Source organism: Canis lupus, chromosome 24 (genome assembly GCF_048164855.1).
Source record: "Canis lupus baileyi chromosome 24, mCanLup2.hap1, whole genome shotgun sequence".
Taxonomy (NCBI): Eukaryota; Metazoa; Chordata; class Mammalia; order Carnivora; family Canidae; genus Canis; species Canis lupus.
Genome location: NC_132861.1, coordinates 36,730,205 through 36,752,729, shown reverse-complemented (window position 1 = coordinate 36,752,729; position 22,525 = coordinate 36,730,205). Strand labels below are relative to the sequence as shown.

Below are 22,525 nucleotides of genomic sequence, written 5' to 3'. Positions count from 1 at the left end.
GTGAGTGGCATTTTGTCTGGCCAATGGGGTCAGCCCTCAAGGCCTCGCGAGAGGACCGGAAATTGGTCTGAAGCATGTGGGCCACTTGGCGTGCCGGATGCTGTTGAGCGCCGTGTTCTCCCGGGGCGCCGCGGAGCCGGGCGACGACTGGAGCCCGCCGTGTGGACCGGGCGGAGGTTTGGAAGGCCAGGGAGGCCCAGGTAGCCCAGTTGCAGGCCGAGTGGCGAGCGGGTCACCTTACGGCCCGGTGCGGACCGTCCTTCCCCACCCCCCTCCTCCTCACCCCTCACCTCAGGCGTGAGGGTCTGTGGACCCGGGGTGGGGCCGGGGCGGGGGCGGGAAGTCGTTATTTGAGGCCTGGTGTGTGGAGGAGCAGCGCAGGACCTGGAGAGAAGGTGGGAAGGTGGCGGCCCAGGGAGAGAGGCCCCGCCTGCTGGGTCTGAGTGAACGGGAGAGTGGTTTGGACGGGCACGGTGGGTGGGTGGGAGCCGCTGCAGGGCTGTTGGTTTGGGGGCTCGCCTTCGGGGTGGCGGGGGTGGGGGTGGGGCGGGGGTCTGATGTGCCTTGAGGGGCCTCCCTTGTGGTCAGGCCCGCGGGGCCCACGCCCTCTTCCGTGGCACCTTCCAGGCAGCCAGCTTTAGGCTAACTAATCCAGAGGAGGAGGTGCACGTTAAGGGAGGGCCTTCTGGAGGAGGGGCCTGAATCCACAGAAGTGATGAGGGAGGAGTGGAGAAAGGGGCCCCATGGCGGAGCTCCTCTAACTGGCAGGGGGTTACGGCGCCTCTCAGCATGCCCCAGGGCGACCTCGGATTCCTTGGGTGGTGCTGCGAAGAAGTGAGAGCAGAAAGGTCAGGCTAACCCAAAAGGAGTTGAAACAAACTCAAGGAGAGAACTCTTGTAGCCTTTAGGGTAGGGAGGCATAGCCTACCATTTTTGTGTGAAAGAGGATAGTCTAGTTCAACATTTAAATTTTATTTATTAAAAAAAAGAACAAATAAATTTTATTTATATCAAATATAAGTAATAATATCTAATAATTATTTAAATTTTAATTAAATAATATTTAATAGTTAATCACTTATTTAAGATTTAAAATAATTAAATAACATTCATTTAATAAATATTCATATTTATAATATTTGTAATAGTACACATTATAATATATATTTATATATATTTATTTAAATCATTAAGTAAATATTGCTTGCTGTTGGAAAGTGTTTAGGATGTTCTAGGCTAAATAGAGCTTTTGAAGTGAATACGATGTAGGAAGCTGGTTGTATTACTGGTCTGACATAAGGGAACTATATTTTTAATGCTTTGTGGGTCTGTCTTGAAGGAAAAGGAAAACAATTGGGGATCTTTTTAATCTTTATGAAATACTGGCAGGTAATTCATCAGAACAGGATCGACACCCGTATCCTCTGCGGCCTTTCAATGGATCCTGTCCGACCACCCTTCAGGGGCTCTTCTGTGCACCCATCTCAGTGTGTACGGATGCCAGGCCCTTGGCCACAAGCTCCTAAACCTTTGGACTCAGCTCTGGGCAGGGCAGGACCTGCAGGCAGAGGCCATGTGTTTGGAAAGCCAGGGGAACCAAGCAAACAGAGTGGGCCAGCACAAAGGGTAAGATCATGTCTGGATGCACAGTAGCAACATATAGCTTATCATCAGAGGAAATAAAATATTTCAAATAACTATGAAGCCCCATATGGGAAAAAGAAAGGTTTGGGTTTTTTTGGTTGGTTGGATTTTGTTTTTGTTTTTCTTGGTAATTGCATTTTGGACATATATTTCAAATACTGGAGTTGTGAGTTTAGAAAAAGTACCTCATAAAAAATGCTAGATAGGCTTGGGTATCCTCAGTCTTCTAGTTTCCATAGATATAAATATACATGTATACATAAATGACAGGTTTGAAGATACAGCTTTGTGTTCTAAGTGTTTAGATTTTCACACTGGGTTTGGCTCTGTGGTATTAGCAGCTTGTTAAGTTTCCTTTTAGAGGGCTCTTTGCTCAAATCTTAAAAATATTTTCAGCTATTGCTTCTAATGTGTGTACATTTGCATGTATGTACATTGTTAATCTCATAATTATATAGTAGTTTTAAGAATGGTAATTGTCTATAATTAAGAAATCTCAAAGAATAAAAGTTAGCAAATAGAGGAAGAACCTGATAATGCAGTTATGACCATTTGAAGTGGAGTAGACAGGGGATCCCTGGGTGGCGCAGCGGTTTAGCGCCTGCCTTTGGCCCAGGGCGAGGTCCTGGAGACCCGGGATCGAATTCCACGTCGGGCTCCCGGTGCATGGAGCCTGCTTCTCCCTCTGCCTGTGTCTCTGCCTCTCTCTTTCTCTCTCTCTCTCTCTCTCTCTGTGACTATCATAAAAAAAAAAAAAAAAAAAAAACTTTTGAAGTGGAGTAGACAGTGTCAAATGTAATGTTGTGTAGGCAGAAAGAAAAAGGACATTATGTTATGCTTGGATGGCTTGCATAAGTCTGTATGTGACAGCTCTAACTGGCATAACACCAGTAAACTTTCAAGACTTCCACAGGAAGACAGTTGCAAGTTTTGTTGGAGGTTGTTTTTAAAAACCCAAATCTCAGATACTTTTAAATGGTCCAATTTTCTGAAAATTTATTAACTAGTATATGTGTTCCCTCTTACCTTCTGTATATAGGAAACAAATAAGAAAAGTTATACTTTGTTACTCTGTACACCAAGCAGGGACTATACCTGTATGTATGCTTAAAAACCTAATATGGGGATCCCTGGGTGGCGCAGCGGTTTAGCGCCTGCCTTTGGCCCAGGGCGCGATCCTGGAGACCCGGGATCGAATCCCACGTCGGGCTCCCTGCATGGAGCCTGCTTCTCCCTCTGCCTGTGTCTCTGCCTCTCTCTCTCTCTCTGTGTGTGTGACTATCATAAATAAATAAAAATTAAAAAAAAAAAAAAAACCTAATATGACATAGTTATAAGTCTTAAAAGTATTTATTAAAACTACTTTTTTTTTAAAGATTTTATTCACAAGATAGAGAGGCAGAGACACAGGCAGAGGGAGGAGAAGCAGACTCCATGCAGGGAGCCTGATTCAGGACTCGATCCTGGGACTCTAGGATAACACCCTGAGCCAAAGGCAGACGCTCAACCACTGAACCACCCAGGCGTCCCTATTAAAGCTACTTAAAGGGGCATCTGGGTGGCTCAGTTTGTTAAGCATCCGACTCTTGATTTCAGCTCAGGTCATCTCAGGGTTGTGAGATAGAGCCCCATATTGGGCTCTGTGCTGGGCGTGGAGTCTGAGGTTCTCTCTATCCCTCTCCCTCTGGGCACCCCCGTAATCTAATTAAATAATTTTTATGAGGTATTTTTATCCTTTATTCTTATAACGTGTATAGAATTCAAAGATGATTTTAGTTACCAATACTTTATGAAAACCGTCAGTGGAGAATCCTTGGGTGGCTCAACGGTTTAGAGCCTGCCTTTGGCCCAGGGCATGATCCTGGAATCCTGGGATTGAGTCCCACGTCAGACTCCCTGCGTAGAGCCTGCTTCTCCCGCTGCCTGTGTCTCTGCCTCTCTCTGTGTGTGTATCTCTTGTGAATAAATAAATAAATAAAATCTTTAAAAAAAAAAGAAAACCTTCAGTGTTTCTGGGTGTCTTGTTATAAACATCTTTATTATGTCTTCTTAAACACTTCACTAGGGACACCTGGGTGGCTCAGTTGTTGAGCGTCTGCCTTCAGCCCAGGGCGTGATCCTGGGATCCCGGGATCGAGTCCCACGTCAGGCTCCCTGCATGGAAGCCTGCTTCTCTCTCTGCCTGTGTTTCTGTCTCTGTGTCTCTCGTGAAAAAAAAAAATAAAATCTTTAAAAAAACAAAAAACAATGTTTTTTTTAAAAAAAACATTTCACTATATGTGTTACAGAATGTGTGTCACTTCCAGTCATTGAAATAACACTTATTTCATTTTAGAAATATATTCTATATCTTAGAATAACTGTCAAAATATATTTTCAGATAACTCTACCCTTTGACTTTCATAGGAATCTGTAGGTTTCGTGTCTATGTTCCGAGGACTGGGCCTTGAAACTGTGTCCCGGGCCCCTCTGAAACGGGAAATGCCTCCATCAGGTATGTGGAAAACTAATTCAAAGTATAGTATGTATGTATGATTGCTTTGTTCTTAAATTTATAGTTTATCTTCAGAAAAATAAGTGTACTATACAACATTTTCAACTCACAGTTATAGTTGGGTTTTGGCCCTTCCATTCAGGTAGAGGCATTTTAGGTCGAGGCTTGTCTGCCAGTATGGTACGCAAGGACAAAGAAGAACCCCATTCCACTTTTGCGGATCCTTCTGTGTTGGCAGCTGGGGATAGCAAGATGGCAGAGGCCTGTGTTGGTTGGAATAGGTGGGTAAAGTTGCCTTCTAGGGTAAGTGTCAAATTCAGATGAAATGTCTTTATAAAACCAAAGAGAAACTCTGAAAAGGATCATATTATAAACAATGCATGGTTTTATACTAAAGAGTGGGTATTTTCCCCAGAATAATCAGCAGCCACTGATCCAGTCAGTCCTTGGAAATGGGTAAAAGTAGTTCTCCACTGGGCAGTTTACAACTCTCATTTGCCCTGATAAGTTAACCTGATTGTGGTGGTTCACAACCTGGCTGACTCACTCTTCCACCTCAATTCTGCTGAGGAAATTGGCCCTGAAAATCAGTATTAGTAACAATTAGCAAATGAGTCATGTAGGCATATTTGGATCTGGAAAAAATCCCAAGGTTTGGGTCCCTTTTGCTGACTCCTTCAGGAAAAGAATGTAGACTTGGAGAAATCATTTAGATGGGGTATAGATAGAAGCATGGTTGAGAAAGGCCCGATTTGCTTCTTTTCAACATTTCAGAATGCTTGGAAGAGGGAATTCGAATACATCTTTATTATCTTTGGGAAGAGCAGCTGGTGGTTTAGGCAGAGGAGTACACAAGGCTCCTGGTGCTATCAGCCTGACTTGTCGAGATCCTTCCCAGCTATCATCACCACCACCTCTGCCGCCATCCTCACCGCACTCTCTGGATCACTCTCTACTTGGGGCTGTGGAACATAAGGAACATAAGGAAAAGTAAGTCTCTACTTGGTAATGATGTGGGAGGAGACCTCATAAAATCATAAGCACTGTTTCTGTTGCATCTAAACTCCTTTGTGGGTGGTGGGTACTGCAGGCTTGTTTGTTTTGTTGTTTGGTTTTTGCCAGGGGGGAAAATGACAAGGGGGTGGGACAATGCCTGATGAAGTGAAATGGGGTTGATGGGTTAAATAATACGTACCAGGGAATGAACTCAAATGATTTTTCATTTCCTTCTCAATTCAGACATAGCCAGTTTTTTGACTCATCGAAGATTAGGAAATAGTCTAGGAAAGATATTGCAGCAGTTCATCTTTCTTATTGGAACTAATTTTTGTGTTTTAGTTAGCTGGCCTCAATTATTCCGTTGATATTAACCAGGGCAAAAAGGGTGATCTTGCTTCTCTAATTAGAGATTGCTAAGATTTTAGCTTCTAGCCTTCAAAGCTTGCTTTCGTGTAACTTGTGTAAGCTAAGTGTAAAATATTACTTCCCCCAGTGTTTTTTTCTTTCTTATTATTTTGTAGCATGAGTTGCTTGCATTTGTTTTTGTTATATGTGCCTACTTTTATTTTCCAGAGAGGTTTTTGTGAAGCAGGGCTCAAAAGGAACACCTCAATCTTTAGGATTGAACCTTATCAAAATACAGTGTCATAATGAAGCAGTTTATCAATATCATGTGACCTTCAGGTATTCACAACTTTTTTTTCTCTGTATTTACTTCTTAGAGAACAGTAATGAAATCGTTTCCCTGGAATAACTGAATATTTTTCTGTGTGATTCCTAATGAACATCCCCCCACGATAATGTGCAAACTCAGATCCTTGTGATAATTTTAAGGTTAACATTATTTGCAGGGGCAGCCCAGGTGGCTCAGTGGTTTAGTGCCGCCTTCAGCCCAGGGCCTGATCCTGGAGACCCAGGATCGAGTCCCATGTCAGGCTCCCTGCATGGAACCTGCTTCTTTCTCTGCCTGTGACTCTGCCCCTCTCTCTCTCTCTCTCTCATGAATAAATAAATAAAATTAAAAACAAACAAACATTACTTGTTAACGTTAACATTATTTCACTACTTCAGATTTTAACTTATTAGGTGCCATTTTAAGCACTTGCAAGGTGGATTTACTGTGAAATTGATGAAGCTTAAAGTTCGGGCCTTTTACATGCACAGACCCCTTCCATAATCTTTTTTTTTTTTTTTTAAGATTTTTTTATTTATTCAGGAGAGACAGAGAGACAGAGACAAAGCAGAGGGAGAAGCAGGCTCCATGCAGAGAGCATGATGTGGGATTCGATCCCTGGGTTCTGGGATCACACCCTGAGCCAAAGGCAGATGCTCAACCGCTGAGCCACCCAGGTGTCCCGCTTCCATAGTCTTTTAACTTACTTTGTAATTTTGCATTTCTCTTCTTAAAGAGAGACTCTTCCCCACCGCTGGTATAAGACCCACATCCCACAAAACCTGGATCCCTCTTGCCTAAGTCTCATACTATGAATAATTTTATATCAATAACTTCAGGGTTTCTCATACTTCTTAAAAATTAATAATTCATGTTTGTGTTCTTTTCAAATCTCAGGAAGGGAGTGCTGGGTGGCACAGATGGTGAAGTGTCCAATTCTTGATCTCAGCTCAGGTCTTGATCTCAGCTCAGGTCTTGATCTCAGGGTTGTGAGTTCAAGCCCTGTGTTGGGCTCTACACTGGGTGTAGAGCCTGCTTAAAATCTCAGGAGAGTCATTAGCTAGAGGTTATTAGCTGGAATTGCGAAAACGAATATGTGTTTTGGAGTGTCTTTGAAGAGAAAATAGGAGGATGGAAGGCTGAATTTTTGGAACACAGCTGCTAATTGGTATAAGAGAAATAAATGGAGTGAAAGAAAGGAACAGTTAAGGGGGAAATACCCTGAAGACAGGTTATAAAGACCAAAGGAAGGGCTCCTTTGAACGAGGAGGTAGTTGACTTCAGCCACAGGAAAAAAAGTTACTGAATTTACTTTGAAGAGCACTCTTGATTTTCTAGTAGCTTTATTGGAGTTATGGAGAAAAAACTAGACTAAAGGAACCAAGGTGAGCACAGGCCATGGGAAATAGCTAGTGAATTGGCTACTTATTTATAACTAGATTTTTAAAAAGGTTTTATTTATTTATTCATAGAGACACAGAGAGAGAGGCAGAGACACAGGCAGAGGGAGAAGCAGGCACCATGCAGAGAGCCTGATGTGGGACATGATCCAGGGTCTCCAGGATCACGCCCTGAGCTGCAGGGGTCCCTAAACCGCTGCACCACTGGGATTGCCCTTGGCTACTTATTTAAAAAGTGGGGGGGCCGCCTGGGTGGTTCAGCAGTTTAGCGCTGCCTTCAGCTCAGAGTGTGATCCTGGAGACCTGGGATTGAGTTCCCATGTCAGGCTCCCTGCATGGAGCCTGCTTCTCCCTCTGCCTGTGTCTCTGCCTCTCTTTCTCTGTGTCTCTCATGAATAAAAAAATAAAATTTAAAGAAAAGACTTACTAGAAATTATGAAACAATAAAAATAAAAAGTGGGTAAGAGGATGAGAAATGAAATGATAATTAAATAGAGTAGTAGGATTGCTTTAAAACTGAGCACATGTGGCAGGTGAAGAGAAGCTAAAAAAGAGGGTGAAATTATACCCTAAGAAGGGAGGGTAGTGGGAATGGGCCTGCTCTGGAACTGGAAGAGAAATGGATGAGCATAATGAGAGGGAAGAACTCTTTCTCTGGAAATGGATTGACAAATGTTAATGAAGCAGAAAGGAATGTGAGTCCTCAGAAGTCTCTGCATTGACTGGACAGTGGAGAAGACATGGATTCTATAAATTTCAAGATGGTAGATACGGACCTTTGAAGCCACAGTATAAAGAGCTAGCCAGGCCATTGAGAGGGTACTGAGATTTATTACAGTGAACTGGTCATCTTGTGGCTTCCTTTATTAAGTGAAGAAAGTCCAGAAAAACAATTTTAAATACTATGTTTAGGGCATAGTGTCATTCATGTAGGTAAATTTTTTGGAGAAGCATTTTGTTTTTTGTTTTTGAATTTTTATTCATGAGAGACACAGAGAAAGAGGCAGAAACAGAGGCAGAGGTTGAGAAGCAGGCTCCCCGTGAGGAGCCCAAAGCAAGACTCAATCCCAGAACCCCAGGATCATGACCTGAGCAAAAGGCAAATAGATGCTCAACCACTCAGCCACTCAGGTGCCCCTGCAGAAGCATTTTGAAATGTGATATTAATATATGAATGTTTAGTTTTGGGACAGCTATATTGGATTACCACTTGATTTTTTCATCTTTTGTCATGTGCTTGAACATACCGTATATTAACCTTAGATTTGTTTAAGCTTTCCAGTTGTACACCAACATTGTATATTATTGATATGAAACGGGACAGTCATTGTACTAAGTAGCTACTGGAGCTTTTCAAAGGTGTAATATTTGAGACAGTGAGTCAATAAAAAGTAGAAATTGCATTGCCACAGGTGAAAAGTTGGAGTAAAATCCTTTTTTAAAAAAATTATTTTTAATGTGTGTATTTTTGCAGACTCTAGAGCAATGATTGACAAACTACGGCTGTCCTGGAGGGCAGATCTGGCCCACTGCCTGTTTTATAATAAAGTTTTACTGGAACATAACCAGGTTCATTGGTTTACATATTGTCCATGCTGCTTTAGTGTGTGTTGGCCAAGTTGAGTAGTTGTAGCAGAGACTATATGGTCTGTAAAGCCTAAAAAAATTGCTATCCTTTACTGAAAAGATGTTCTGACCCTCTTGTCTAAAATCTGGACATGTTAAAGCAATTGTCTTTGGGTGGTGAAATTACGAGTTTTTTTTTTCTATGGGCAGGTATTCTTGGGTTGAAATTCCTCTTATAGTCAGGTATATTTGAATTTTTAATATGACCACTAGATGGAGCAGTAGTTACAAGTGACTCTAACAAACCTATTACACAGGGATAGTAAAGACTGCCATTTGAACAAATTGAAGTAAAATCCTCTTTATTGTTTTCTAGCCCCAATGTGGAGTGCAAAAGCATGAGGTTTGGCATGTTGAAGGACCATCAAGCTGTCACCGGAAACGTTACTGCTTTTGATGGATCCATTCTCTATCTGCCTATTAAACTTCAACAAGTGAGACCAAATAGGAAATATATTTTGGAATGAAACCTAAGAGTGTTTTGGTGTTTTGAGTGGTAGGAAATCATAGACCTCCTGATGTTTGAGTTGTACTTTCCTATTCTTAGAGGAAAGACAGGCTTTTCAATAACAAATGTCAAATTAAGAAACTTTTTCTTTTTTTTTCTTTTTTTTTTTTTTTAAGAAACTTTTTCATTTGAATTCTTCAAGAAGTTGCTTCTCAGAGAGGAAGAGTGGTTGGAAGCCTTTGACCTCAGTGACAGAGAATGGTTTTAGGTTTCAGCATGCAAAGAGATCTGTTGCTAGTCAGTCCTCTTACCAAATCCTTTCTTAAATCCTAGTTGTCATGCTATGATTTTGCCTAGTGTGGGCAGCAAAGTCAGGGGAAAGTAGAAAATATATTTAAGATATTTTAGTGTTTTCTAGAACACAGTTGGATTAGATGAGGGCTTGACAGTTTTGTCTTTTTTTTTACTTGAATATATTTATTTGTTAGGTTCTTGAGCTAAAAAGTCAAAGGAAAACTGATGGCGCAGATATCAACATTAAGATTCAATTGACAAAGACCCTGGAGCCCTGTTCTGACTTGTGCATTCCTTTCTACAATGTTGTTTTCCGTCGGTGAGAAAACAGCTTATTTAATCTCTGTCTTAAATATGTAACCATGTTCTTCAAGAAGCTTGGATGGTATTATACAACACATATATAAAGATGAGTTTGGAAATATTTAATAAATAAATGGATGGTATTGAGGCTAACTTACTAAAAAATTATGTCAGGTGATTCTCCAGATTTAGGTATAATGAAGGGTGGCTGGATGGGTTCCTTTGAATCATTCAGGAACTTTAAAAGCAGAGGTTATATTGCATAATTTAATGGTGTTACTGATGGGGCTACTCAAAGTGGCAGCCTGCAAAAATTTTGCTGGAAGAATTTTTTTTCCAGGTCCCTTGATTTTTTTGGATTCAGATAGCTCATATTTTTTTAACTTTCTATAAGACTCAAATTTTCATAAAATTTACTCCTATATCACCTCTTTTTAAACGAAATACAGAACCTAATTTCTGCCTAGTAAGCTGAACTGCCAGGAACAAACATATAACTTCCTATTCCAGACTGATCTTTACAAACAGGAATCGACTTTTTTCAATTCTTTTTAGTTAATGGTGAAAAATAATGTAAATTGAACCTGGGAAATAAGTTTTTGGTTACCTTTGTAAATAAGGCCAGTTGTTGTCAGTTGTATATACCTCAAGATAAATGCTTTGATTATTTATTTATTTGCAATGGTGTTCTCAGCATAAAAGCTATGTTGTGCAAAAGACACCAAAGATTTTGGGACGTTAGGCTTCAAAAGGAAGATATAGCTAAGAGTAATAGAGCTTGAATTTTTTTTTATTTTTCTTTAGAAGACCCATTTTTGCTCTTTATTTCAGGGTAATGAAACTTTTAGATATGAAGCTTGTGGGGAGAAACTTTTATGACCCTACAAGTGCTATGGTACTGCAGCAACACAGGTCAGTGGTGGTCTCTTCCTTTCAAATGTTCTGGAAAGAAATTTTTCATTGTGATTACCATATGTAGTACAGAAATCTCAACAGTATTTTATGATTGTGAATACAATTTATCAGTTAAACTTGTTCCATAGTTATTGTTTTAGTAGGTTCACAATGATGTTGATTTATTTTGTTTCATGGTGCTTTCTCACTGTTACTATGCAGGGGGGCCGTATTTGCTCTATTGTTTCAAATAGGGGCATGGAAGTATCTGTGGTCCTTTTAGAACCCTAAGGTAAAGCTCACCTGTCTCTTCAGGTTGCAGATCTGGCCAGGCTACGCAGCTAGCATCCGAAGGACAGATGGAGGTCTTTTTCTCCTAGCTGATGTCTCCCATAAGGTCATTCGGAATGATTCGGTTCTAGATGTCATGTGAGTGAATTGTGGGATCTATTTTTAACAAGCTAGCAATTTTCTGAAAAGTTCAGTGATAGCTGAATACAGATTGACCATTGTTCTGTTTAGGTTTTAAATTGTAGAACAGATTAAGAATACTGAATGTATATAAGTCTTGCTGGGATAGCATATGAATAGAGACCTACTGTACTTTGAGGAGGAATTGGGGTTTGTTTGTTTTTTTATTCGACAGAGATTTTATTTCTTTATTTGACAGCACATGCAGGGGGAACAACAGAGGGAGAGGGAGAAGCAGGCTCCCCACTAAGCAGGAAGCGTGATGCCATGCGGGCTGTATCCCAGGATCCTGGGATCATAACCTGAGCCAAAGGCAGATGCTTAACTGACTGACCCACCCAGGCACCCCAGGAATTGTTTCTTTTTTTTTTCAAAAAAAGATTTATTTTATTTATTTAGAGTATGTGTGTGTGCACATGCATGTGTGCACTTATGAGCAGGAGGGGCAGAGGAAGAGGGAGAGAAAAATCCTCAAGGAGGCTCCACCCTATGTGAGGAGCCCAATTCAGGGCTCAATCTCATGTCCCTGAGATCACCATCTGAGCAGAAACCAAGAGCCACCCAAATGCCTCTATAGTAACACATTTAAACAAAAACTCAGGGTGTGTGTGTATTAAACCAAGTTTTTTTTAGAGAGTTAATACAATTCCTCCTCAGGGCTCCTGGGTGGCGCAATTGGTTAAGCATCTGACTCTTGATTTGGCTCAGGTTGTGATCTCAGGGTCATGGACTGGAGTCCCTTGTCGGGTTTTGTGCTCAGGGCAGAGTCTGAGGATTTCTTTCTCTACCTCTACCTCTCCCACTGCCCCTCCTCCACTTCAAGTACTTGCACACATGCTCTCTTTCTCTGTCAATGGAATAAATAAATCTAAAAAGAAGTGAATGTGTTACTGTAGTAAATTATTTACTGTAGTAAATATAGATGTGATTAATTTGTAATGGCTTCATGAAATCCCACTTTATTTTATTTATTTTTTTTTGAAATCCCATTTTATAGATAAATCTGTGTCCATCACTGATTCTTTTTTAAAGGCTATGTGCTTAGAAGTGGAATTACTTAATAAAAAGGGTGAACATTTTAAAGACTTCAAAAAATATTTGCTATAATATACTTATATATTGACAAATTATCTTCTAGAACACTCAGTTCATTTTTCTACCAGCTGCATACAACTGCTAGGTGTTATCAGGCTTATAAATCTTTGCTTACCTGATAAATTGATTCTTTCAACATGCATTTATTGAGCTTCCATTGTATACCAGAGTCTTGGGACATATAAGTTAACGTAACAAAGATCCCTCTTCTCAAGAGTTTGTACTATAGTTGGGTACATAAACAATAAATAATAAACATGATAAGTGAATCGTATAGCATACTACAAGTGTTGAGAACTTTGGAAGGAAGAAAAAGTAGAACATAGACTAGGAGAGATCAGGAGTACCAGAGGTGGGGTAGGGGAAGGTGGAGAGCTGTACTTTTAAATAGAGTGGTCAAGTTAATTCAAGCCCAACACTCTCAGATGAGTGAGTTAGCCAGGTGAATATATGGGTGAAGGGACTTGTTGGCAGAGGGACTGCCTGGGTAAAAGCCTTTAAAAGATAGAAATATACCTGGCTCATTCAAGGAGTATTAGGGAAGCCAGGGTGGCTAGAGCAGAGCGAGCAGAGCAAGGCAAGAGCAAGTGGAAGTATGGAGAAGATGGAGGAGATAATAGTATAGAGCTTTGTAAGGCTATTATAAGGAGATTTTAGCTTTTAAAGTGAAGTGTAGGACTTAGAGCTGAGGAGGGAGATGACGTGGCTTGAGTTGTAAAAGGATCCCTCCTGTTGCCCTGTGGAGGAGGAACTTGGCAAGATGGGAATAGAAATGGGGAGACCAACCAGGAATCCAGTGGAGGCATGAAGATGGCAGCAGTGGAGGTGAAGAGAAGTGGTTGGCTCCTGGATATATTTTGAAAGTAGTGCTTAATAAGTTTCCTGGCTGAATGTGGGGTATGAGATAAAGAGAGGTTGAAGATGGCACACTTTTTTGGGTGAATTTGTAATTATTTATTCTATCTTTCCTAGACTATCTCTCCTTGATGGTGGGGCCATGTCTCTTTTTCTCACAGTACATCCAGCTCTAGTTGATTCCTAGCATGTAGTAAGTGTTAAGAATATTTGTTAAATAAGAGTAGATGTCTTCAAGTGCACTGATTCTTTATAGTCTCTGCTTTGCTTTTCTTCTTAGATCTAACTTATGTTTTATTTTTTCCAGTGTTTTAAACCTTCTGGATTTTATTTTGATGTGATATTAGGATCATATTGATTGCCTTGGAACTATCACACAACTTAGTGAAAACCTTTTGTTTTTTTATTTAAATCCCTCTCTTTATCGTATGTTAAAATACTTGAATTTATTTCTGAATATTTCATTTTGATCTAGTGGTTAAAATCAATGTGACACTGTTTCAGATACTGTAAATGTATTAGCTTTTAATATTTGTCAAGGAATTCTGTTTTCACAATTTTTTTAAAAAGATTTCATTTATTTATTCATGAGAGAGGCAGAGACACAGGCAGAGGGAGAAGCAGGCTCCATGCAGGGAGCCCAATGTGGGACTTGATCCTGGGACTCCAGGATCAGGCCCTGGACCGAAGGTGGTGCTAAACAGCTGAGCCACCCAGGCTGCCCCATGTTTTCAGAATTTTTGTAGCAAATTTCACCAATTTACTCTTGCATGTGGTCCTTTGAATAATTTAATGAGAATAAGAAAAAAAATTGGCATTTTGATTGGCATTGACTGAGGAGAACATTCAGTGATTCTTCTATTCACAAATATGGCATATTTTTCCATTCATTGAAATTGTTTTATTAAAGTTTTACTTTATTAAAGGTTATAGTTGTATTTTAACTACACAAAAGCTATTTATAGATGAGTTATATAGTATTTGTTATTTTGTTTTTTGCACAATAGCTTATGTTGTATATAAAATTATCTTTTTATTTCCTAAGTACATAATTTTATGTGTACTTACCACTAATTCACTTTTTATAGATTTCAGAGTATAGTTTTGCACTTATCCTAAGTATTTTATTCTTTTTGATGCCTTGTAAACGGATTTCTTTAAAAGTTTCATTTTTTTTGTTACAAGTGTATAGAAAAACACTGTTTTTTTAATATCATTCATGTATAGCACAACCCCTGTGAACTCATTTATTAGTTATAACATTTTATTCATAGATTCTTTGGGATTTTCAATATAGGAGATCATGTCATCTGCAAATAAAGATAAGTAATTTTATTTCTTCCTTTCCAATCTGGATCTCTATTTATTTTTCTTGCTGAATTACTCTGCTAGGACCTCTAATACAATGTTGAATAGAAATGGTGTGGAAAAAGAAAAAAGCCCTGACCCCGCCCCTCCTCAATGTAAGTAGCCTTGGATATATTCCCTTTGATAATAAAGACAATTCAACTAGCCAAAAAAAAAAAAAAAGTGGACATCCTTTTCCTTTTCCTGATCTTATGGGCAACATATCCATCTGTCTTTCATCAAGTATGTTAGGTGTGAATTTTTTGTTGTAGATGCCCTTTTTCATATTGAGGAAGTTACATTTTATTCCTGGTTTATTGAGTGTTCTTAGCATGAAAGGCAGTTGGGTTTTTTTGTTTGTTTGTTTTGTTTTTTAAATTTTATTTATTCATTCGTGAGAGACACAGGGAGAGAGAGGGGGGCAGAGAGAGAAGCAGGCTCCATGCAGGGAGCCCGATGTGGGATTCGATCCCGGGACTCCAGGATCACACCCTGGGCTGAAGGCAGGTGCTAAACCGCTGAGCCACCCAGGGATCCCCGGCAGTTGGGTTTTGATCATTTAAAAAAAGCCCCAAACATTCTGCTTTTAAAATGGATTTTTCAGTATTAAACCTTGCATTCCTGGGATAAATCCCACTTGTTCATGGTGTATAATTTTTTCTATATGTTGCTGGTTTTGGTTTGCTTGTATTTTGTTGAGGATTTTTATCTATATTCCTAAGCAATATCTGTAGTTTTCTTGTGATACTTTTGCCTGGTGTTAATATCTGGGATATACAGGCCTTATAGAAAGAGTTCGGAAGTATTCCCTTCACCTTCTGTTTTTTTTTTTTTTTTTTTAAGTTTTTTTTATTTATGATAATCACAGAGAGAGAGAGAGAGAGGCAGAGACACAGGCAGAGGGAGAAGCAGGCTCCATGCACCGGGAGCCCGACGTGGGATTCGATCCCCGGTCTCCAGGATCGCACCCTGGGCCAAAGGCAGGCGCCAAACCGCTGCGCCACCCAGGGATCCCCCCTTCTGTTTTTTGAAAGAGTTTATTAAGGATTGGAATTCATTTTCCTTTGAATGCTTGGTAGAAATTCATCGGAGATACCATCTGAGTTTTGTTTTTTCTTTGTGTGCAGTTTTTAAATTGCTAATTTAATTTCTGTACTTGTTAGATATTTATTCAGATTTTCTGTTTATTTTTGGGTGAGTTTTGGTCATTTGTGTCTTTCTAGGAGTTTATCCGTTCTATTTAGGATTATCTAATTTGTTGGCATACAGCTGTTGAAAGTGTTCCCTTACAGTTCTTTTTATTTATGTGAAGCCAGTTGTAGTGTTCCCTCTTTTCATCACAGATTTTAGAAATCTGAGTCTCCTTTTTTCATAGGTGGTCTAGCTAAAGATTTGTCAGTGTTTTTGACCTTTTCAAAAAGCCAATGTATAGTTTTGTTGACTGTATTTTTCTGTTCTCTCTTTCATTAATTCCCACTCTTATATACATTATTTTCTTCCTTCTGCATACTTACGGATTAGTTTGCTCTTTTTTTTTTCCAGTGTCTTCAGGTGAAAGGTTAGTTTTTGGGGGATATTTTTTCTTTTTTTAATATAGGCTTTTACAGCTATAAATTTCCCTCTTAAGTAATGCTATAGCTGTATGCCATATGTTTTGGTATGTTGTGTTTTCATTTATATCCAACTCCAAGTATTTTCTAATTTCACTTGTCATTTATTTGACTCCTTGATTATTTAAGGGAATATGTTACTTTCCACGTGTATGTGAGTTTCCTGAGTTCTTCTGTTACTGATTTTTTTCTGTTACTGATTTTTAATTTCATTCTGTTGTGATCAGAGAATTTACTTTGTATTATTTCTGTCCTTTTATTTTCATTGAGGTTTGTTTTATGATCCAGCATGTGATCTATACTGGAGAATATTCTTTGTGTACTTTTGGACATTGTAATTTTAACTCAAAATACTTTTTTGCCTTTTACTAAGGAAAGTGCCAGAATTAGGACTTATGGTAAACCTTTATATTGAAAGCAGAAATTCTCCCAGGGAGAGTTTGAGACCTTGACATAGGCAAACCTGTGACAAACAAGAAAGAAGCACTGAAGTTGTCTAAGGATGTGTGTTTGTGAACCATATTTCAGGTTCCAAACACAGATAGGAAGGGCCATGAGATCAGCGACCCAACTATCGTTGACCCTGGAATTTGAACAAATAAACACAATGATCTTCTTTCACAAATTGCTAAGACAAGAAGTGCCTTCCTAATGTTTGACCACTTGCTTTTTCACAAATTGGTTTCTGACCAAATGACCTCCAACTATAATGTTTCAGGAGTGGATTGGCTTGGTTTATAGACTTATCTGGCTTATGCTTCCATGCATTCCCTATAGAACACTCTCTTGTACGCTTAATAGGGACAAGGAAATCCAGGGCAAAACAGAAACATGTGAAAGAAGCCTGTATGCATATAGACAAATAACAGCAAAAGCAAAATAAGCAGATGGAGAGTAATCAAGTTAATGGCAAAAATAATTTTCAAATGGTATTCTTTCAAAACAAAAAGCCCAAAGACATCATACAAAGACCCAGGTCTAACCTGAAAACTCATTAGAGAAGCAGCTAAAACCTAATGAAACTAGTCTGAGCTCAGCTGGTTATTGGGACTGTACTCACTGGCAGCAGATCTGAAGGACAAATGGAGTTAAGCACAAGGGGTCCAGGGAGTGCATCCTGTAGAGTGTTGCAAAGGAAGAGCTTCCACAGTTACTGTGATGAGACCTTCAGAATTGTCAAAGGACAAGGAGACCTCTGTTCCATGTGAAATAAAGAGAAGGCTGATTTACTGTTTACTACAGTGAGTTGAGACTACTGATCTTATAGAGAGTACTGGAGAGGTATGGAGTTCAGGACAACAGTTTTCCAGGGGGCAAGCAGTAGAAGCATGGTTGCTCAGGTCGTCTGTTCTTGATTGAGTAGTACTCATCATCGGGATGCTTATTGGATTAAGTTGTTCCCGACTGGTCAATTTATGGAAACAAGGGGACAACTCTGGTTGGATAGCTAGCAAAAATAGGTTTGTGGAGGTGAGTTGAACAGAATTGTATTAAGCAAGTTTAAAACTGGATTTTTTTGGGGGTGCCTGAGTGGCTCAGTCAGTGAAGCATCTGCTTTCAACCCCAGTTGTGATCCTGGGGTCCTGGGATCGAGCCCCAAGTGGGGCTTCCTGTTCAGTGGGGGTCTGCTTCTCTCTCTCCCCTTGAGCCTCTCCACACTCATTTTCTTTCTCTCTGTGTGTGTCAAATAAAATATTAAAGAAAAAAAAACCCCAAACCCTTGGATTTTATGGCTACTTGTTACCATGGGTACAATACAATCTTCTCCAAAGTTTGTGATTTTTTTAATTGCAAGGAAGACATGAATGTTTGTGCTTTCATCTGATTTTATTGTTTAATTTCTTACATGTTAATATATATTTTTTAACAATTCTCTCAATGTTTTTTTAAACTTGATATAAATGCTCCAAATAACTTAATCTGTATCCATCCATCTACATATAGGTTGCTTCCCCGAGACTAGACTAATTCTAAAGTTGATATGAAAAAAATAGCCAATCGGGACTCCTGGGTGGCTCAGTGGTTGAGTGTCTGCCTTTGGCTCAGGGCATGATCCTGGAGTCCTGGGATTGAGTCCCACATCAGGCTTCCTGCATGGGCCTGCTTTTCCCTCTGCCTATGTTTCTGCCTCTCTCTCTGTGTCTCTCATGAATAAATAAATAAAATATTTAAAGAAAAAAAAAAGAAAAAAAAAATCAAGAATATTGAGGAAAAGTCTAGAAAAGAAAAAAAAACTATACAAAGGGGGATTGACCCTATGATATTAAAACATATTAATAAAATTTCTTATTAAATGATATATATATATTACATGTTACTATTGATTATTTTTTTAATGGTTACCAAAATTTTTATCTGTGTTTTTAAACATGTATTTCTTCAAAGATGTATTGAGAGGGGGAGGGACAGAGAGAGAGAGGGAGAATCTTAAGGAGACTAGGCTGAGCATAGAGCCTGACCCAGGGCTTGATCCCATGACTCTGAGATCACAACCTGAGCTGAAACAAACAGTTGGGTCACTTAACTAACTGCAATATCTGGGTGCCCTGGTTCCTTTCTTTTCTTTTCTTTTTTTTTTTTTTAAAGATTTTATTTATTCGTGAGAGAGACAGAGAGAGGCAGAGACACAGGCAGAGGGAGAAGCAGGCTTCATGCAGAGAGCCCGACCTGTGACTCGATCCCGGGATTCCAGGATCAGGCCCTGGGCTGAGGGCGGCGCTAAAACCGCTGAGCCACCCGGGCTGCCCAGGGTGCCCTGGTTCTTATCCATTTTTTTCCCCACTAACTTGAAATGTCACTGGTAATTATTGGCACCATTATTGGCACTCAGTCCTAATTTGTATTTTACTCTCATCGGGGTCTTCTATTCCATTAATTTCTTTTTTCAGATTTAGTAAGGCACAATTGACATGATAAATCTCATATTTTTAAAGTATACAATTTGATGAGGTTTTTGTTTGGATTTTATTTATTTATCTGAAAGAGTATAAGAGCAGGGAGCAGGAGAAGCAGGCTCCCCACTGAGCAGGGAGCCTGATGTGGGGCTTGATCTTAGAACCCTAGAATCACGACCTGCATAAAGGCAGACGCTTAACCCACTGAGCCACCCAGGCACCCCCAATTTGATGAGTTTTAACTTATTTATATACCAACATAACATCACAGTGAAGATAATGAGCATATCCATTGCCACTCAAAATTTACTTATGTCTCTTTCAGATCTCTTTCTACCTTTGTTCTCCTTTGTCCACCATAGGCAGCACACACTGGTCTGCTTTCTGTCACTAGAGATTAGCGTGCATCATTTAGAATTTTCTATATTTAGAATCATATGATAGGGGATCCCTGGGTGGCTCAGCGGTTTAGCACCTGCCTTTTGGCCTAGGGCATGATCCTGGAGTCCCGGGATTGAGTCCCAGGTTGGGCACCCTGCATGGAGCCTGCTTCTCCCTCTGCCTGTGTGTCTGCCTTCCTCTTTTTGTGTGTGTCTCATGAATAAATAAAATCTTAAAAAAAAAAAATCACACTGAAAACAAGCCAGGCTGAAAAAAAAAGGGGAGGGTATCTATCATATGATTTTTTTTTTTTAAAGATTTTATTTATTTATTCATGAGAGACACAGGCAGAGACAGAGGGAGAAGCAGGCTGCATGCAGGGAGCCCGATGTGGGACCCAATCCCGGGTCTCCAGGATCATGCCCTGGGCTGAAGGCGGCGCTAAACTGCTGAGCCACCCGGGCTGTCCTCAGTGTGATTAAAAAAAATTTTTTTTATTTTAATCCCAGCATTTAGAAATCAAAGTGAAATAGATGTAGTTAAAAATCATTGATTTCTATCTACTTTTTTTTTTTTTTCTATCTACTTTTCAATGTTGAATGTTGGAATGACAGGATTCAGGTCTATATTGTTTATCTCCTGCATTCCTCATCCCTTTTTAGCTTTTTCTTGATTGTGCCTTCTTCCTCCATGTCTTCCTACATTTTCTGATGGAAAAGACAGTGATCAGGGGAAAGGAATTAGGTAAGAGAATATTAAAAACTAGCATTATGAGTTCTGAAAATAAATTACAAGTTAAAAAGTGTTTGGATATGGATTCTATAGTAGTGGTTTCTTTTGACTTCCACAACTACATATATAGTTAACCTACTTTTTTGGGGGGAGAGAGTGCACACACAAGTTGGAGGGTTGCAGAGGGAGACAGAGTCTTGAGCAGTCTCCATGCTCAGCGCAGAGCCTGGCGTCAGGCTTGATTTCATGACCCTGAAATCATGACCTAAGTTAAAATCAATCAGAGGCTTACCTGACTAAGCTCTCCAGGTATTCCTGTAGTGAATTTATCTTTATAGCCATTTCTCCTCTGTATTTAATCTGGCAGACAGAATAAGCGCTCTCTCTCTCTCTCTCTCTCTCTCTCACACACACACACACACACACACACACTGCATCTGGCATGTATCAGGTACTGATGATCATGATGGAGATGATATTTGCAAACATACAGTTCTGTTCTCTGTACGAGGGGTACAGTTCTCACTGTTTCGGGTCTATACAGTCATTGCATTCTCTCAACACTGTGAGTTAGGTGCTTTCACTGACCCCACTTTCACATGAGGAAACCAAGGCACAAAGAGCAGTAGCTCTCTCAGAGTTTCACAGGCTAGTAAGTGGAAGACACAAGATTTGAACTCAGGGATTGGCTTCAGGGTCTGTCGTCAGGGTTGAACTGCTTAAAGTCTCTGATGGTTTTTCATCACTTACTTAATCTTTCTTAGGGCGAGTTCTGTAGGATACTATAATTACCCAGAAGGGCCATAAATGTTTGTTCAGTGAGGTTAGAAGTAAAGGGTCGGAGGAATCTGTGGTTAAATACATCAGAGGTAAATATGTTTCTTTAGCAGCCTGAGGTGCATATGTACGTTGTGAGTCTCTAAACAAGCTTTAAAATATGCAGAGTGGACTCCACTTTTTTGATTGTGGAACCTTTTTCACACCTCCTCACAACCTATCAAGGGACCAGTGTTTTTGAAGAATATACCCTGGGTGACCCTGACCCACAGAAGAAAGTCCAAACTCTGTTCCTTGACTTAGGAGGACGTTCAGATTTGGTCCCTGCCTGTCTTTGGCCTGTACTTACACCATCTTCTATCCTTCTTCAACGTCCTTGCCCTCCCCATCCCCAGATTGCTGCTCATCTCCTGCATATTGCTGCCTCTGCCTGGAGTGTCACTCATTCCTCTGCCCCAGTGTTTCTGCTTGGCAGACTGCTCCTTCAAGCATCAGCTTCTTATGTTAATGTTCCTTGACTCCCTAGGCATATTCAGACACAGTTCTTGTGAATTTCCTGTCGGCTTATTCACGACACTGTTTAGAGGTTACGGCGAGGGTACATTTAACTATAGTGAATCTGTTCATCTGCATCTTTAGCATCTTCACCAGGACTGTCTAATAATAGGGATTTGTAATAGGTATTTCCGTTAGCCAAAAAGGGCAAATATAGTTTAAAAAATGTTTTGTTGTCCTTCTGTAGACTATCCTAATGATGATGATACAAAATAATTATTTTGATGATTAAAATACTTTATTCAGAGGCAAACTGTGAATGTTAATTTGTAGTTGTTTTTAGTTTGACTTTTATCTCTTCACTATTTTGTTTTTAAAGATTTTATTTATTAGAGAGCACATGTGAGCGAGCACGAGCAGGGATGTGAGGAGAGAGATGGAGAGGGAGAAGCAGACTCTCCACTCAGCAGGAAGCCTGATGCAGGGCTCCTCCCAGGACCCTGAGATCCTCACTTGAGCCAAAGGCAGACACTTAACTGACCCAGGCACCCCTCTTTTCACTATTTTTTATTAATTTTGGATATTTTGGTAATGTCAAAAAGAGATGAGTCATGTCTCTCAAAAGAGACAACTGGAGCCTTTTGTTGCTATATGGCTGTGATCATACCCCTGAAGTACTTATTTGCATCCTCCATCCTTTTCATTGTGCTCTGTGAATACAAATATGATTCAGAAGTCTCTTGTTTCTTTCCAAAGGCATGCCATTTATCAGCAGAACAAAGAAAACTTTCAGGATGAGTGCACTAAGCTTTTGGTTGGCAATATTGTTATAACCAGATACAACAATCGTACCTATCGTATTGATGATGTGGACTGGAATAAGACACCAAAAGATAGCTTCACAATGTCTGATGGAAAGGAGATCACATTTTTGGAATACTACAGGTGGAAAGTAGAGACTGGGCTTGGGCCTTCGGGTGGGTGTGGGATGTAGTCTGCCATTCTCTAGCAGAATGTTGAGTTCCATTGTAGCCTACAGTGGGACACTTTTACGATAAATTGGTAATGCTCCCAAGATTGAATGAACTTGTTT

The 22,525-nt window shown here is 39.9% G+C and overlaps 1 protein-coding gene across 5 annotated transcripts in view; it reads left to right on the top strand.

The window, feature by feature from the left end:
- Window positions 1-63: 63 nt before the first annotated feature.
- The window catches only part of PIWIL2 (piwi like RNA-mediated gene silencing 2), a 76,535-nt gene continuing 54,073 nt past the window's right edge, over window positions 64-22,525 (top strand). Inside the window, exons 1-11 of one of the 5 annotated variants that reach the window (XM_072796344.1) lie at window positions 64-200; window positions 1,390-1,626; window positions 4,051-4,138; window positions 4,281-4,419; window positions 4,913-5,128; window positions 5,711-5,821; window positions 9,153-9,270; window positions 9,773-9,897; window positions 10,713-10,793; window positions 11,091-11,204; window positions 22,189-22,377. In XM_072796344.1, coding sequence (XP_072652445.1) covers window positions 1,438-1,626; window positions 4,051-4,138; window positions 4,281-4,419; window positions 4,913-5,128; window positions 5,711-5,821; window positions 9,153-9,270; window positions 9,773-9,897; window positions 10,713-10,793; window positions 11,091-11,204; window positions 22,189-22,377 — 1,370 coding nt within the window. In that variant the 5' untranslated portion in view covers window positions 64-200; window positions 1,390-1,437. Of the gene's footprint in view, window positions 248-1,389; window positions 1,627-4,050; window positions 4,139-4,280; window positions 4,420-4,912; window positions 5,129-5,710; window positions 5,822-9,152; window positions 9,271-9,772; window positions 9,898-10,712; window positions 10,794-11,090; window positions 11,205-22,188; window positions 22,378-22,525 lie in introns of all 5 variants that reach the window. The other 4 variants (XM_072796345.1, XM_072796346.1, XM_072796342.1 and 1 more) reach the window with 4 other exon arrangements.